The sequence below is a fragment of the Heterodontus francisci genome, chromosome 2 (genome assembly GCF_036365525.1).
Source record: "Heterodontus francisci isolate sHetFra1 chromosome 2, sHetFra1.hap1, whole genome shotgun sequence".
NCBI classification, from domain to species: domain Eukaryota; kingdom Metazoa; phylum Chordata; class Chondrichthyes; order Heterodontiformes; family Heterodontidae; genus Heterodontus; species Heterodontus francisci.
The window spans coordinates 176,559,900-176,578,683 of NC_090372.1; the positions used below are offsets into that span (position 1 = coordinate 176,559,900).

The following is an 18,784-nucleotide window of genomic DNA, read 5'->3' on the forward strand; positions in this document are numbered from 1 at the left end:
TTCCTCCCCTCTCCCTACCAGGTTCTCGCCTCGGAACTCCGTATGGAGTTCCCAAGGCACACGAGGGAGAAACGGCGGCCATAAAATTGGCTGTGGGACGGCCACCACCAGCAGGTAAATGAATTTGCATCTAATTTATCTTAATTTGAATATGTAGATGAAGGCTTTGCAGCAGTGGGGGCTGCACCAAGGTCCCCCCACCGCCGGTAATATGTGGCGGGCCCTTCCTGACCTCGGGGGTCGAGGCAGACCTCTCCCCGCCGAATTTTATGGGTCCCCAGCCACTACCCACGGCGTCAAGGGACTGGTAAAATTCAGCCCGTTGTGAATCACTTCCAGGTAGGACCCAAATTTGAATTGATCTTTTATGCAGATACCATGGATTGTAAGTGAATATACACAAGGTCTACAACATTTAATGAACGATTAATAGCAATTTTATCCATGCAAGCTATTATGCAGTACAGTTCTGTGTTTTCTGCAATTCAATTTTACATAATTATTCAATAACCATGAGGATTATGCTTTAACTTTTAACCATCAGTAAAGATGTTAAGCATTAACTGAAGCATGCATCATAACTGCAGATGCTCTCTGTGACATCTGTTGCTGGCAAATTGCAAACAGAATAAAATTCACCTCATAAACTGCACTGTATATTTTATACAAATAACATAATAACATTTCAAGATGGCAATCTCATCAGAGAGTTGAGATAAGAGAAAAAGGATTTGCATTTATATAGCACCGTTTAGAATTACAGGACATCCCAAAGCATTTTACAGCAAATAAAGTACTTTTTGAAGTGTAGTCAAATGTAGGGAGCATGTCAGCTAATTCGTGCATGGCAAGCACCCACAAACAGCAATGAGATAAGGACCAGTTTTTTTGAAGTGATGCTGGTTTAGAGATAAATATTGGCTAGTACAGTGGGGAAAACGCCCCTGTTCTTCGAATAGTGCCATGGGATCATTATGTCCACCTGAGAGGGCAGACTGGACCTTGGTTTAACATCTTATGCAAAAGACAGTACCTGACAGTGCAGCACTCCCTTAGTGGTATACTAGAGTGTCAACCTAGATTTTGTGCTCAAATCTCTGGAATAGGGCTTGAACCCAAACCCTTCCAGCTTTGCCAGTCACTCAGCCACAGCTGAAACCTTCTAAACTTGTCACATTCATTCATGCAGTTTACAGCTGCGCCTGGAACCTTAAATGAGAGTGTAACCCTTAAATTGTGCTCAGGTATCTATGAATCCAAATTTAAGTAAGAGAAATAGATTTCCATTTTGGTCTTTTTTAATTATCTTTTTCTGGCAGAAGGTAAAGTATCTTGCCTCCCCTGAATCAGGGCACTGTGATCTCAATCACAATGGCCAGACTGCCTGAATGCTGTATGACATAATTAAGCAGCTCAGGCCTAGTTAAGGATATGAGCTTTGTGTGATGTTACCCTGACAAGGGATCAGCTCTTTACTGCTGCTGGACTCAGACATTGATCTTTGACAATGGCAGATGTCCAGAGAAACTATCTGCATATTGCCAATTACTTGCAGGAAATAGGAATTCATTATTACTTCAATATATATATGGGAATGTATCTCTGCATCAATATGTAGGGAGTAATTTTGACTTTGGGCAACAGTATAAAATGTGTGATATTGGCCTAGCCACCAGTTAAACACCTCTCCTGATTTTTGTGTTATTGATGTCAGTGGAAATGAAAATCAGCAGAGATGTTTAATGGGCAACTGAGCCAATATCACACATTTTATACCATTGCCAAAACTCAAAATTATCCCCCACTGGGTTGTGCTGTAGAAGAGGTTAAGATTCACACACAATTCCTGCATTGCTTATTGCTGATCTGTCTGTCAAAAGCACAGAATGCCTCCAAACAAGGAGATGGAAAGTCAAATGGCAAGAGAATCTGAACCATTGTCCTACAAAGCAGCAGTAGATGAAATCTCAGTAAGGGTTGTGTGACATCACAGGGTGGAAACTAAAGATGGAGAAATAGATTTTTGAGATTAACATACATCAGTGGAATTTATTGCCACTTACCTAATGTAGATTTGAATAGCGATGATTGAATGCATTTAAACAACAATAACTTGGTTTTAAATTGTCACTTACGGTAATAAAATGTACCAAGATGTTTCACAGAGCATTATCGAACAACATTTGACAGCGAACCACATAAGAAGATATTAGGGAGATGATCAAAAGCTTGGTCAAAGAGGTAGGTTTTAAGAAGCATCTTAAAGGAGGCAAGTGAGATAGAGAGATGGAGAGGTTTAAAGAGAGACTTCCAGACAGTAGGGCCATAGCAGCTGAAGGCACGGCCGCCAATGGTGGAGTGATTAAGATCGTGATTTTCAACAGGCCATAATTAGAGTAGTACAAATATCTCAGAGTGTTGTTGAGCTGAATGACATTACAAAGATAGTGAGGGGTGAGGCCATGAAGGGATTTGAAAACAAGAATGAGAATTTTAATATTAAGGCATTCCTTAACCTGGACTCAATGTAGGTCAGTGATCATGAGGTGATGGGTAAACAGAATTTGATGCGAGTTAGGATGTGGGCAGCAGACTTTTGAATTAATTGACGTGTATGGGGGGTAGAAGATGGGAGGCCAGCCTGGAGAACATTGGAATTGTCAAGGCTCGAGGTAACATAAACATGGATGAGGGTTTCAGCAGCAGATGAGCTGAGACAGGGGTGGATATTATGAAGGTGGAAATAGGCGGTTCTTCGTGATGGTGTGAATATGTGGTCAGAAACTCATCTCGGGGTCAAATATGACACCAAGGCTAGGAACAGTCTTGTTCAGCCTCAGACAGTTGCCTAGGAGAGAAATGGAGTCAGTATTCAGGAACAGGAATTGGGTCAGCTCAGACAATAGTCTTCCCAACATTTAGTTGACAGAAGTTTCTGCTCAATCAGTACTGGGTAAGAAATCTGACAATTTAGAGACAGTGAGATGAATTTTGTTGAGCTTCGGACCTCAGGCTCAGTGGTGGAGGAGTGGGAAGATCGCAGTGGCAGCGGCCCGCCATGGAGCCTGACGCTGGGATTGCTGGGCGTGATCTTCCCAGCAGCGGTGAGGTTCCGTGGCGGCCCCCCGGCCACTCGTCAATGGGACCCGACTTTAAATATTTAAATACGGAATGCATTTAAATCATGAATACATTTACCTACAATTCCCCACAATCTTACCGGCTGTCCGGGATCTTCCGTGTGACGGGTTGCACTCACACACCTTCACTTTCCCGTTCAGGGATAGCTGGTCCCACTGAGGTTGGGAAGGGGGGATCTTAGGATTTTTAGTGTAGTGGGGGTGGAGGAGAACGGGGTCAACTCTGTATTTCTAGTGTAGTGGGGAAAGGGGTGACCTCGGCACTTTGTGCAGTTGGTGGGGGGGGGGGGGGGGGGTGGTGAAATGGGGCGGCCATTTATCTTCATTGTATTGGGGGTCTGAAATTTATTTACAGAGTAGTTGGGGGGGGGGGGGGATACGGGGTTCAACTGTGCAGGTCTGGCAGCCCTTTAAAAGTGGCTCCAGCACCTGTGCAGACGCAGTTGACACTGTTCATGCATCACAGAGCCCACCCCACCACATGATTGGGGTGGTGCGGACTGCCCTGCATACTTAAATGAATGGCAGGGCACTGGATTGCGGTGGCATGGCAGCGCATGGCCTATGTGTCTAGCTGCCATTTTTTTCGCCCGCCAAAGAAAATTCAGCCCAGTGGAGGTGTCAAGAGAGGTTGTGGTGAGGTTGAGTTGGGTGTCTTACAAGTGGAAACTGATGCTGTGTTTTTGGATGATATTGTAAGAAAAAGCATGGAGATGAGAAATAGGAGGGGGGCAAGGATAGGTCCTTGGGGGGAGCACTAGAGATAGTGGTTCCAGAACAGAAAGAGAAACCATTGCAAGTGATTCTCTGGCTACCTCTGAAAAGGTAGTAATTGTAAAAGTTGAAGTTCTGAACAATAATGCACTGAAAAACTGTATTCAAATATGAAGTCACAAAGGGCTCCCCAGTATCTGCTGTGACACTGAGCTGTATAGATCAGGAAAGTCCCAAGTACTGTCCTCGGTTTGTGCAGACTTAGCTGATCTCAGCCTGGGCTAGGGAGGGGGAAAAATAATCAGCCATGGTCCTTGTAGGTGGTTACATCCCACAGGCTGGCACTAGAAAGTACATGTGTGCATTTATCGAGTGGGGACAATATATCCAATATGGTGGAATGGTCAACTAAGAGTCAGCAGTTCAGATAGGTCATTTGGTGAGATACCAGAGATTCCAGTGCCCCTGGAACCACAAACTCAGCAAGATTCATGATCTGAAAATATAAAGGGGGTAAATTCCACTTTCCCTGTGGGGAAACAGTGTGAGATAATGTTATAGTCCTATCTCCAATTCCCATTCTCTTCAGGTACTCCTTTCCACTGGGAGCAAGCGATCAGTGAATTTAACCTGTATCATTATGCTAAATTTTAAAACAACTCAAATTTAATCTGGTGAAATTATTTGATAGAATTATAGGACATTTTGTAAAAGTATAAATTTTGTAATAAATAATATAATGAAATGTTGCAAAAAATAAATCAGTTACAACTGCCCAACGGATATTTTCAGTCCAATATCTGTCCACTGTATTCTGCAGTCATAGTTCATTTAGGAAATATTATTTCATTCATCATCAAATTGGGAGCAAACTGGAAACCAGTGTTGTCTGCTCTGTTGGATACTGTATTCATAGTATAAGTTATGTCATGGCAGAAGTTCAAATATTTGTTTCTGTCAAAATTATGCACCAGTTAAATATAATTTATTATAGTTTGCTGTGTTTGTAAAAAGCCTAGCTTTGAGTATTTAATTGCTTAAATGTACAATGTAGGCTTCTTGTATGCAGGTTTGATGAATGGTAATTTTAAAAAAAATTATTTACAACCCTATTTAAGAGCATTCATTTCATCCAGTTATATAAATCAAGCCTGCTCACAGTCAACAGTAACAGCAGCACTGTGCTGGGTTTTATGGAGGCTTCAACCACTCACATATTTCAACTAGAAATAAATAAATTCCCAGCTACTGTATTAATTTAACTATAAACAGATTTTGGTGTTATTTTAAGGAAATGTTAAGCTGCAATTTGCCTTAATATTCTACAGTTATGATGAATGCAAGTATTCGAAAAAATAGCATAAGTACCCTGGAAACATAAATAATGTCTGGCTGCGTTCATGAATTAAAACATTTATCTGCCCAATACTCCTGTTCTGTTTAAAGGGAACTCATACATTTCCTGTGGGCAGGAACTTCCTGCTTCAAGTGCTTCCTCCATAGTTTTCTAGGCTATCATTCTTGACTATTTGAATACATTTTTACTCCAGATTAATTAAACATTGACCAGAAAACTCACCAAAAAATGTCAGCTTTTACCTTTGGCTCATTTCTAAGAATGTCTACAATATTCTTATTTTCAAAACAAATACTGCAGAAGACTGTCTGGAGCAACATTAATAAAATTTCTATAATCCTACAGAAAAATTGGTTTTTCATGGCTGTGTCCCCAGCTAAGAAAGTGCCTGCAACAGGAAATTGCTGTTCACTATTATATCACCAGAACTGACAAAGTAGCCAATATGGCTTATTCTTCAAAAGAAAAAGATCTGTGTCAAATTCTTGGGTCTGTGACAGCACTGCAGAAGCACATACAAAATGTGACTGTGGGATCACATAGGTTTTCAGTTAGCCCATGATTGCCTTCATCTGTGTGTTTCCATTTAACACTTTTGTGTACACTTTTTCCATGTTAAAATATATTTTATAATTGTAATTGAAGATTAAACAAAGACACACACACAGAAAAAAAACAGAATATTCCACATCCCTTCCCTTGCCCACAATTTTCTCCCTTGATCTCCTTGCATCCTCCTCCAGAGATGCTAATTCTTGTTCAGGTATACTTCCATCAGTATGAGTAGTACCTTATCTAAGTGGCCAATGCTCATGTGTGAACGTGGAAACGATATCTGTGCTCACCTGAAGTTTATTTTTGCCCACTTTCCAGCAGGGGTCAGCTGGAACACGAGCAGGTTTTCTTCCTTTCCTTATTATTTTAACATTAATTAAAGAATAGAAGGAAAGCACAAGAATCACTTAATTTGTTCTATTCATGAACTTTCTGAACCAGACTCCCTTTGCTTAAAGGCTACAATCAAGCCTATTAGAAGGCTGAATCTGGAGAAGAAGTTTCATTGGAGAGATATCCCTATATGCTTAATACTTTAATATTCAACAGTTGAAAAGAAATTCTAAATTGTTAGCTTTACAAAGTTATCAAGGATTATCAGAGGTTTGTTGAAATTCTGTACATGTGAAAATTTGAATTCAGTTTAAAAGATCTGGAAATAAAAAAACTGGTAACAAGTGTGTCAGGTTGCTGTAAAAGCCCAACTGGTGCGCGAATATTCTTAGGGGAAGGAAACCTGCTGTTCTCACCCACTTTGGCCTATATGTTATTCCAGTCCCACACCAACGTGGCTGATTGTTAACTATCCTCTGCAGAGGTCTAGAAAGTCACTACAAAGAATCACACTGCACAGTTCAAGAAGGCCCAGCACCACCTTCTGATGACAACTAGGGATGGATAATAAATGCTGGCCAATGACATGACATTCCAAGGGCTAGATTTTTTTTCTCCTACCGGGAGTGGCGGCGGGCAAAATAAATGATGGCTCCACACGTGGGTCGTGCACTGCCAAGCCACCGCGATCTTCTTCGTGGTGGCCCAGGATAATGAGCCGGGGCTGCACCCCTCAATCACATGAAGGGGGTGGGCTCTCCAATGCCAGCAATGGCGTCAGCTGCCTGTGCGCAGGCGTGTCCCCATTTTTAAAGGGCAGCCAGCCCTGCCGGGTCATTTACATTTTTAAAGGGCCTACCCCCCCCCCCCCCCAATTGTACAGTCGATAAATTTATCGCCCCTGTCCTCCCATATCAATTAAATTCAACATTTGCCCTTCCACCCACCCCCCCCACCCCCACAAGATACTTACCTTCAACACGACCTTCCCCTCCAAACCGATCAAAGTGCAGAGGTCTCCCCTTCCTACCCTCCCCTACACTAGTAATTTGTATTAGAGCCTGTTTCCCCCCCCCCCACCAACTGCACTAAAAATCATACGTTCCCCGCTTCCCCACCACGGGGGAGCCTGATTTCCCTGCTTGGGAAAGTGAAGGCGCATGAGTGCCAGCCGCCACTTGGAAGATCGCGCCCAAAGGTAAGATCACTGTTGATTTTATTTAAATGTATTCATTTCATTACTTTAAATATTTTCATCCAGGTCCTTTCGCCCAGTGATGGGGGGGCCGCCACGGAGCCTCGCTGTCACTGGGAAGATCAGGCCTGGCGATCCCAGTGTCAGGCTCCGTGGTGGGGCTCTGCCGGAACAATCGTCCAGCCCCCCCCCCCACCCCGGCCATGGAGTCTGACATCGAGAGTTCAATAAAACCCCGGCCCAAGAATAAATAACATCTGATAAAAAGCAACTTTTATAGTACAGAACCCTTACCAGTACGATACACAAAGTTCCCATCTGTTTCAGATGATGATGGTGATGCTAATTCTTCTTCATATTCATTGGAGCTGAAGGACCCAGAATGGTTTCTTTTCCTGTCAGCTGCTTTCATAGCTGCATTTGATGCCATGACATGCCTTAAGGAGTCATTCAGATAGCGATGTAACAAGCTACTCTTGTATTTTGGTGGTGACACATAATCTTCATTGATTATGGTGCCTGGTCTTCCCACTGCCTTCAGAATGGGAGTTTCCTTTTTAGTAACAGCCTGAACTGGTTTGTTGAATTCTCCATCTGCAGGATTCCTTGGTGGATGTTCCAAATCTAAGATTTATAGGATAAAATATAAAAAAAAATTTTAAATATCAAGTTGTTGGGTATGAGAGAAATAAAATGCCTTTCCCATATGGGATCTTTGGCTTTATGAACAGAGGCATAGAGTTCAAAAGAAAGGAAGTTTTATTAAACATTTATAAATCATTGGTTAGGCCCCAGTTAAAGTATTATAGCCAATTCTGGGCACCACTGTTTAGGATGCAGAAGAGATTTACTAAAATGGTACCGGGGATGTGGAACTTCAGTTACGTGGAGAGATTAGAGAAACCGTGTTGTTCTCCTTCGAGCAGTGAAGGTTACACCTCCAGTGTGATGCCACTACCAAACACATCTTCCCCTCCCCTCCCCTATCAGCATTCCAAAGGGATTGTTCCCTGCGTGACACCCTGGTCCACTCCTCCAGTACCCCCAACACCTTGTCCCCTTCCCACAGCACCTTCCCATGCTATCACAGGAGGTGTAACACCTGCACTTTTACCTCCTCTCTCCTCATTATCCAAGGCCTCAAACACTCCTTTCAGGTGAAGCAGCAATTTACTTGTACTTCTTTCAATGTAGTATACTGTATTCGCTGTTCACAATGTGGTCTCTACATTGGGGAGACCAAACGCAGACTGGGTGACCGCTTTGCGGAACACCTCCGCTCAGTCTGAAAGCATGACCCTGAGCTTCCAGTTGCTGGCCATTTCAACACCCACCCCGCTCTCATGCTCACATCTCTGTCCTGGGATTGCTGCAGTGTTTCAATGAACATCAAAGCAAACTCGAGGAACAGCATCTCATTTACCGATTATGCACGCTATAGCCTGCCGGACTGAACATTGAATTCAATAATTTTAGAGCATGATGGCCACCACCACCCCCCCTTCTTATTTTCAGTTTTTTTTTTCTTTTTTCTTTTTATTTTATTTTGTTTCATTGTTCATTTTTCTTACCATGTGCCTGCCCACTGTTCTGTGCTTTGGGCCAGGGCTGTTCACTTTTCTGTCCATTAACACCCTCTCTGCACTAAAGCTTTGTCTTTCAACACACCATTAACATACCATTTGCCTTTGCTCCATGACCTTCTGGTCAGTTATTCTCCGTGACTTTGCCCTATCAACACCTTGCCTTTTGTTATCTCTTGCCCCACCCCCGATTTATTTGCTTAAAACCTATTACATTTCTAACCTTTGCCAGTTCTGATGAAGGGTCACTGACTTGAAATGTTAACTCTGCTTCTCTCTCCACAGATGCTGCCAGACCTGCTGATTATTTCCAGCATTTCTTGTTTTTATTTCAAATTTCCAGCATCTGCAGGATTTTACTTTTATATTAAGGTTAAGAGGAGGTTTGATAGAGGTGTTCAAAATTATGACTGGTTTTGCTAGAGTAAATAAGGAGAAAATGTTTCCAGTGGCAGAAGGGTCAATAACCAAAGAACACAGATTTAAGATAATTGGCAAAAGAACCAGAGACGAGATGAGAAGAACATTTTTTAAACAGCAAGTTATTATGATCTGGAATGCACTGTCTGAAAGGGTGGTGGAAGCAAATTCAAAATAACTTTCAAAAGGGAATTGTATGAATACTTGAACGGGAAAAGTCAGGTGAGTAGAACTATTTATTTTATTTTTTATTTTATTTAGTGAGACAGCACTGAAACAGGCCCTTCGGCCCACCGAGTCTGTGCCGACCATCAACCACCCATTTATACTAATCCTACACTAATCCCATATTCCTACCACATCCCCACCTGTCCCTATATTTCCCTACCACCTACCTATACTAGGGGCAATTTATAATGGCCAATTTACCTATCAACCTGCAAGTCTTTGGCATGTGGGAGGAAACCGGAGCACCCGGTGAAAACCCACGCAGACACAGGGAGAACTTGCAAACTCCACACAGGCAGTACCCATCATTGAACCCGGGTCGCTGGAGCTGTGAGGCTGCGGTGCTAACCACTGCGCCACTGTGCCACCCTAATTAGATAGCTCTTTCAAACAGTCAGCGCAGGCATGATGGGATGAATGGTCTCCTCTGTGCTGCATCATTCTATGATTGTATGATTCATTGGAACAGGTAATTCAATCCTAATGTACATATATGTGGTTGACATGCTGCAATGGACTACCACAGCAATGCACACCCTAAAAGGATGGTTTAACTCAAGGGTCAGATCAGTCACCTGGCTCCCAAGGACATTAAAACCAAGAGGTATGAAATCACCTCAAGGTGATAGTCTCACACTTATTGAAGTCCATGCTGGTGCATTGTAACTGCAGTCCAGAGTGAAGTCACATTGTTTTTTTTTATCATGTCAGCAGAGTGCTCACACTGCCCCTGACTGTTTGCTAATAGTTAAATTTTATAAAAGGTTCCACTGCTTCTGAGTAAAATACAATAAACAATATAATGATACCCAGGTACACTTGCTTCATTCAGGTGTAGGGGTTAATTATGTACATGGGTCAATTGAAGTGTGTGGAACTGTTCAAATTCACAGCACAATGGTTAAAAATCAAAATGTTTTATCTAAGCTTTATAAATATAGTAGCAGACTGACATCATTCAAAAACAGATGTCTATTAATTTAGAGAGGTTTATGCATATTCCTTCCACGTGACAACATAGATATTCCTCTATCTATTATGCTTTCTTAGGACATTAAAAATTAGGAGACTCCATTCTAACAGATTACTTTAATTCTTACAGAGTCTATCCCAAAAAAAGTCATATTGAATCTCTCAGCAGCTCTATGATTGGGCACGCTGATATAATCCTCATTGGAATCTGCCATAATGTTTTATTTCTAAACTAAAACATTTTTTAAGGAATCATTCAGATGTGTAATTTGACCCTGGGGTACAATTTTGAATCAGATATTCTTTAGATTTTAGGATTAACACACCTGGAAGAACATTTTGATCTCCAAATTTGATAGGTCATTTCATCAATTTGTTTTATGTACCAATAATGTTGGATAATCTCCAGCCAAGATAAATACAATAGAAACATTTGAAGCTTAACATTTATTCAGCTGAAGTTGAAAAACACACTTAAATATGTTTTTCTAGCATAATGCAATAGCTTTATCAATGGAAATTACATTTTCCAGTCATGGAAAATTTATATGTACCTTAATTTTACTTTGAATATACGCATGCGAGTTAAAAGTGCACAGTTCAAAACTGTAGCTAAATTCAAGTCATCAGGCAGGTATGATTTTATTACATCTATCTTCCATGACAAATAAAACTTACAGGAAAAGAACTGGGTAAAACATATTTTATTATTACCTTTAGCTTAAATCTCATATTTGATTTGATGAAACGTTTAATTGGCCAAAGCAATATTAATATTAGCAGACCTATTCCATTTTTCAATGTATTTTCTATAAGCTTTGCAGTTATGGCCAGGCCTGTAATCTTTTAAAAGAATACAATAAGAGTTGTTGTAGTTACATCTCAACATCTAGATCGAAAGGTCTGTACAGTTATACCAGTGGAAAACTCTACACACCACTTGACATCTCTTAGTCTTTCCAGTGGTTCTTAGTGATTCTTGTTTTCATAGTTTATCCTTCAACCATTTTTGTATATTTGTTAGCATAAAATTAAGGTACAGCTGGAAGTGACTGTAAATAAGGCAAGTATTTCATAAAATTGACTGATTGCTGAAGAATGAAAATACTCAGAATTTATGACAGTGTAGATAGGAGACAATCATAGATTCCTACACAAATCAAAATCCTCATAAGCCCTTGTTTGAGCAGACCGACCTGCCTTTGTACTTCTCTATGTGAGGAGAGTTGTAACAATGCTGTCTAGAAAACAGCTCTACAGTGGAGAGTTAAGTTTCATTGTTGCTATTCTGTCACACTTTTATTGGGTTGATAAAGAATGTTGAAGTGCAGCTGTAGCAGCTCTGTGCTTCTGCCAACTCTTATTCTGCTGTTCCAATCATTGAGGACTGACTAACCGTCTGGCCACACCTCAATGCTATTGGAGAGCATGATCTCTGGCAGACAATAGACCACTTATCCAGTCTCTGGGTTTTAAGGGTACACAGCCCAGCAGCAAGATATTTTTATTTTGAAGAGAAGGAGATGGTTTTCCATCAGATGGTAAATTAACCACTCTACAAAAGGTAGAATGACCAGTAGAAAGTGAACAGCATCACATTTGATGGCAGCCACCTAGTTAGAGAGAGGCTTGGAAGATACATTTTCTCTGCTATGAAATTTTTAATTTTCACTCTGTTAAAATTATGAATGGGAACAGTGGAATGATGGAAACTATCACCATCTGTAATGTCACAGCAGTGGAACTCTATGATGTCATAAGGGAAGAAGTAAACAAAATATCCCTGCCTAGACTGACTTTAGCTGCTTTAGCTTTACAATATAAAATACAGTAACAAGGCAGGACTGGTTAAAAAAAAATCTAGACAATTGGTACTGTATTTCCTTTATGATGTTTGGGAAGCTGTGAGAGTTCAATGCACCCTTTACACCCTGTAGAAAGAAATTATGGATGAAATATTCTATAATAAATATTGAGTTTTATTTCTGATTATCAATTACAAATTTTCCTCATTGCACGTAATAATTACATTGCAGTTATTAATCCATCAAGGAGGATATCATCATTCTTCAGCTGCAGTGGCTGCCCTAGTTATCAATATCTATGCGATATGGTAGTAAGTTATACAGAACAGAGAGGCTTCAAATACAATGCTTAGTCTGTATTGAGTTAGTTGATGTCAATTAGTATGTGATAGGTGTACTGTGATTGACCTCATGCCTCTAGGCTAAGTGATAGAAAATTAAGGGTCCTCCCTCCAGTGACCCCTGCACTTGTAGAGAGATCAGTAAGGTGGGATCAAACTCAGCTATGATGCTCTACACATAAAAATAGCATACCAGTTTTTACTGCCTGGGCTTACAAATGAAGAATGGCTACTTAGGTGGAATACCAGAGGATGGTTGGGCTTAGTGAATTACATCAACGGCCAATAAGGCACATAATGCTGTGTTTAACATTATGAAATACAGGCTAAAGCCGGCTAAGAATGAGTGATAGCATTTCCTGTTTTTCAGGAGACATAATAAACTAAACATTGACTGCAAAGTCAATAAACACCCTGCTGGTAGTGCCTCTCGAACTTCCTGCTGACACTTGTGGTTTAACTTCTGATGGCAGCTCAATCTAACCTCACCTGCTGGCAGTTCAACCTGAACCTTCCTGGCCCAACTCCTGGTAAATCTGAAGCATATCAAGTACAGCAGGATATAGATATCAAGCATATATCAAAATTTGTAAGGAGCATCCAGGAGGGCTTCTTGAAACAATACGTAGATAGTCCAACTAGGGATGGGGCCATACTGGACCTGGTATTGGGGAATGAGCCCGGCCAGGTGGTCAAAGTTTCAGTAGGGGAGCATTACGGGAACAGTGACCATAATTCCATAAGTTTTAAGATACTTGTGGATAAGGATAAGAGTAGTCCTCGGGTGAAGGTGCTAAATTGGGGGAAGGCTAATTATAACAATATTAGGCAGGAACTGAAGAATTTAGATTGGGAGTGGCTGTTTGAGGGTAAATCAACATCTGATATGTGGGAGTCTTTCAAACGTCAGTTGATTAGAATCCAGGACCAGCATGTTCCTGTGAGGAAGAAGGATAAGTTTGGCAAGTTTCGGGAACCTTGGATAACGCGGGATATTGTGAGTCTCATCAAAAAGAAAAAGGAAGCATTCGTAAGGTCTGGAAAGCTAGGAACAGACTAATCCCTTGAGGAATATAAAGAAAGTAGGAAAGAACTTAAGCAAGGAGTCAGGAGGGCAAAAAGGGGTCATGAAAAGTCATTGGCGAACAGGATTAAGGAAAATCCCAAGGCTTCTTATACATATATAAACAGCAAGAGGGTAACCAGGGAAAGGGTTGGCCCACTTAAGGACAGAGAAGGGAATCTATGAGTGGAGCCAAAGGAAATGGGCGAGGTACTAAATGAGTACTTTGCATCAGTATTCACCAAGGAAAAGGACTTGGTGGATGATGAGCCTAGGGAAGGGAGTGTAGATAGTCTCAGTCATCTCATTATCAAAAAGGAGGCGGTGTTGGGCGTCTTGCAAAGCATTAAGGTAGATAAGTCCCCAGGGCCTGATGGGATCTACCCCAGAATACTGAGGGAGGCAAGGGAAGAAATTGCTGGGGCCTTGACAGAAATCTTTGCATCCTCATTGGCTACAGGTGAGGTCCCAGAGGACTGGAGAATAGCCAATGTTGTTCCTTTGTTTAAGAAGGGTAGCAAGGATAATCCAGGAAATTATAGGCCGGTGAGCTTTACGTCAGTGGTAGGGAAATTATTAGAGAGGATTCTTCGGGACAGTATTTACTCCCATTTGGAAACAAATGGACTTATTAGTGAGAGGCAGCATGGTTTTGTGAAGGGGAGGTCGTGTCTCACTAATTTGATCGAGTTTTTTGAGGAAGTGACAAAGATGATTGATGAAGGAAGGGCAGTGGATGTTATCTATATGGACTTCAGTAAAGCCTTTGACAAGGTCCTTCATGGCAGACTGATACAAAAGGTGAAGTCACATGGGATCAGAGGGGAGCTGGCAAGATGGATACAGAACTGGCTCGGTCATAGAAGACAGAGGGTAGCAGTGGAAGGATGATTTTCTGAATGGAGGGCTGTGACTAGTGGTGTTCCGCAGGGATCAGTGCTGGGACCTTTGCTGTTTGTATTATATATAAATGATTTGGAGGAAAATGTAGCAGGTCTCATTAGTAAGTTTGCGGACGACACAAAGGTTGGTGGAGTTGCGGACAGTGAAGAGGATTGTCAGAGGATACAGCAGGATATAGATCGGTTGGAGACCTGGGCGGAGAAATGGCAGATGGAGTTTAATTCGGACAAATGTGAGGTAATGCATTTTGGAAGGTCTAATGCAGGTGGGAAGTATACAGTAAATGGCAGAACCCTTAGGAGTATTGACAGGCAGAGCGATCTGGGCGTACAGGTCCACAGGTCACCGAAAGTGGCAACACATGTGGATAAGGTAGTCAAGAAGGCATACGGCATGCTTGCCTTCATCGGTCGGGGCATAGAGTATAAAAATAGACAAGTCACGCTGCAGCTGTACAGAACTTTAGTTAGGCCACACTTAGAATATTGCGTGCAATTCTGGTCGCCACACTACCAGAAGGATGTGGAGGCTTTGGAGAGGGTACAGAAGAGGTTTACCAGGATGTTGCCTGGTCTGGAGGGCATTAGCTATGAGGAGAGGTTGGATAAACTCGGATTGTTTTCACTGGAACGACAGAGGTGGGGGGGTGACATGATAGAGGTTTACAAAGTTATAAGCGGCATGGACAGAGTGGATACTCAGAAGCTTTTTCCCAGGGTGGAAGAATCAGTTACTAGGGTACATAGGTTTAAGGTGAGAGGGGAAAAGTTTAGAGGGGATGTGCGAGGCAAGTTCTTTACACAGAGGGTGGTGAGTGCCTGGAACTTGTTGCCGGGGAAGGTGGTGGAAGCAGGTACAATCGAGACGTTTAAGAGGCATCTTGACAAATACATGAATAGGATGGGAATAGAGGGATACGGTCCCCGGAAATGCAGAAGGTTTTAGTTTAGGCAGGCATCAAGATCGGCGCAGGCTTGGAGGACCGAATGGCCTGTTCCTGTGCTGTACTGTTCTTTGCTCTTTATAGAACTGTCTGCATATTTCACATGGCAACCTCCCTTTTGAGTGCAAAGTTATTTTTATCCATTTCACTCGTTTGCCTCTGAAAAAACCTCTTGCTTGTAAATTCATCTGCCACATACATCTCAACAGGACCTAAAACGTGCTGCAGAAAATGACTGCTTGTGTTCAGTTTCCATGACTGTAGATTGGTAGGAGGTAATAAAATATTCCATGACTGAAAAAGATGACCAAGGTAAGAGACGAAAATCAGCCTTACTTAATAGTAAGAGGAAGGACATATATTTTCAGGTTATTTTTAAGACAGTGGAAATTTGGCAATGTAATATACGGAAAATAACCTTATATATTCAACCCTTTAAGTGCAATGGACACAAAAGTAAGTGTTGTGCACGTGGGAGTGAACAAATAATTACATATCTGATCCACTGTAATGATAGTTGAGTCGGGTTGGGGCAGAAGAAATTGGACATGGCTGTTCGCAGAAGTTCAGCTGAATCTTTGAAAAGAATTGGGGCTCCCAGATCTAATCATTAGATTAATAACATGGATGGAGCCACAAACCCTGCAAATCTGTCACTCGCTATTTCCAACTATGTTCTGCTGAAACTTTGAAATCCTGTCATTTCTTTAAACAACCAACTCACAGAATAATGAATTCAATTTTCATATTACTTTCCACTCTCATGTAAAACTTCACAGTTTTTTTTTGCTTGCCCTGAAGAAACATTTTTTTTTCTTGGAACCCAAACTCCAATAGACAGATTTTTGGTCTGTCAGGGAATCAAGGGATATGAGGAGCAGGTGAGAAAGTGGACCCAAGGCAGATCAGCCATGGTCACGCATGGCAGAATAGGCTCGAGGGCCACATGGTCTATTCCTGTTCCTATTTCTTATGTTTTCATGTTCTGAGTGGTGGAAAAACCCGAGGAAAGGTTTGTTATCACTTTTCATCAGTCTTGCTCACCAGCTTGCTCTCAGCTACTTTTTTGATTAAGTTTAACGGAAAGAAGAAAATATGGAACTTATAGTTTGCTTGATTTGTTAATTTGTTTTATAATTTAGTTCATTTAGCGATTACACCCCAAGATTTTCTTTTAATCTTTTAATAATTTTGGTATATAATATGCAGAAATATCTACATTTGTAGATTGTACCATCTTGAACACACTTGCTTAAAATAAAATGCATTTTTTAAAGTTTGAAATTTTTCAATATATTCTTCAGGCACAAAGGAGCCAATACACCAGCAGCCAGAATGCCCTCAACTCTCTTTAAAAAATCCATTTGTGCTGAACTGTAAATAAAGTTGTGTGGTTTTGCCTAACATTACATTTTAGTTTCTCTTGAGAGAACATAACCTTCGTTGGGACTGAAGGTTGATTCCTATATCCATAAATACCAGGACATTCTGCAATGAGGCAGTGCCAGTTAACAATAAAACATGTTCTATAATAAAAATATGGAGCTCGATGATCTTTTTCTTCATTTGCCATACCTTCTGAGCATGTGTCATCACTGCTAATGCTGAGTCGTTCTGCGTTGCCCTGTACATACTTATTGTACAACTTTATTCGCAATGCCCAGCTCAAATCTGGTTGTCTAACTGTGTTCTTCAGGCGGCGCCTAGCATTTGCAAACCAGTTGGAAACCTATTTGGAAAACATGAGATTTTTTTAAAAATCGTCATTTAATAAAATATGTGTTTCAAAAATTTGAGTTAAAAACAAACTGTCATCCGGAAACATGGATTGACTTGTCTGTTGGGAATTATAAATGTAAATACACACCATTAGATTTTATTTGAACATCATATGCCAAATCATAAACATAAACCATTTCTCTACTGTAAACTTTTTTGCAACATGTGGTAGACAAAAACAACATGTCACCAGCTCATGAAATTTCCACAAATGCTTTTATCATGGCGCCAAGCTCAATTCCTGTGAAATCTTGTTTGGTTTCTGGGAAGAGATTCTAAAATTCACCTAATTTTTAAAATAATTAAAACAATTGGTTTGACTCCAACTATTGTTTTCCTAAAATACAGGTTTTCCCTTTGTATTACAGAAGTTAATCATAGTGAGCAAAACAATTTATTAACAACTGTGGTGAAGCTTTCAGGTGTCCAGCTTCAGAAAATGTCTCCTCAGCCACTTCTAATAGGGCCTTTCACATCTCAGCCTGCTAAGTTTGGGGATTTTGGATACATTTTACTTAATGCAATGCAGTTCCTCTGTTTGTTCACAGAATGAAATGGTTAACATAAGTGAGTGCAGTGAAGCAGACAAGATTTCATAGCAGCAGGGCCACCATATGTTGAGGCATTAAGGCACTTTACTTGGCTGCTCATTGGACCCAGAATTTGTTTTGAGTTCTGCACAGATAGTAGAGTAGAACGTGGCAGGGAAGGCTTCATGCTGATTATGGTCACTGGGGGAGCAAAAGAGTTCAGCTAACCAGCAGCAAGCACTGTCCTGCCAATTGGAAGAAGTACTGAGCTTAAAAAAAATCCATACAAATCTGGGATTTGGCTGCAGATGTTATTGAGTACTGCAAAGATACTTTAAAAAATTATGAGAAATTGAATTTTGATTCAACTACAGTTGGACCTGGATACAATAAATTATTGATTTTATAAACACAAAATATCAAATCTGTTGTAATTAAACAGTGATCAAAAGAACTTGCCTGTTCCTTGTAAATATAAAATTTAGAAAAATTAAGAACAATAGCATTTGGATTAATTTAAGTTTGAGTTTTAACCTGAGCTGTTCCAGTACAGCTACAACATTGGCACCTACCCAACAATGTAGAAAATTGTCCTGTGCACAAAAAACAGGACAAATCCAATCCAGTCAATTACCACCCCATCAGTCTACTCTCAATCATCAGCAAAGTGATGGAAGGGGTCGTTGACAGTGCTGTCAAGTGGCACTTACTCAGTAACAACCTGCTAATCAATGCTCAGTTTGGATTCTGCCATGGCAACTCAGCTCCAGACCTCATTACAGCCTCGGCCTAAGCATAGAGATAAAAGAGCTAAATTCCAGAGGTCAGGTGACAGTGGCATCAAAGCAGCATTTGACTGAGTATGCCCTAGCAAAATTGAAGTCAATAGGAATCATGGGAAAACTCTCCACCGGCTGCTGTTA

The 18,784-nt window shown here is 41.0% G+C and overlaps 1 protein-coding gene across 1 annotated transcript in view; it reads right to left on the reverse strand.

The window, feature by feature from the left end:
- Positions 1-18,784, reverse strand: part of mkxa (mohawk homeobox a) — a 42,279-nt gene that overhangs the window by 15,619 nt on the left and 7,876 nt on the right. The window contains exons 3-4 of the mRNA XM_068051813.1: positions 17,128-17,281; positions 7,589-7,918 (exon numbers count right to left, since the gene is read on the reverse strand). Coding sequence (XP_067907914.1) covers positions 7,589-7,918; positions 17,128-17,281 — 484 coding nt within the window. The remainder of the gene's footprint in view (positions 1-7,588; positions 7,919-17,127; positions 17,282-18,784) is intronic.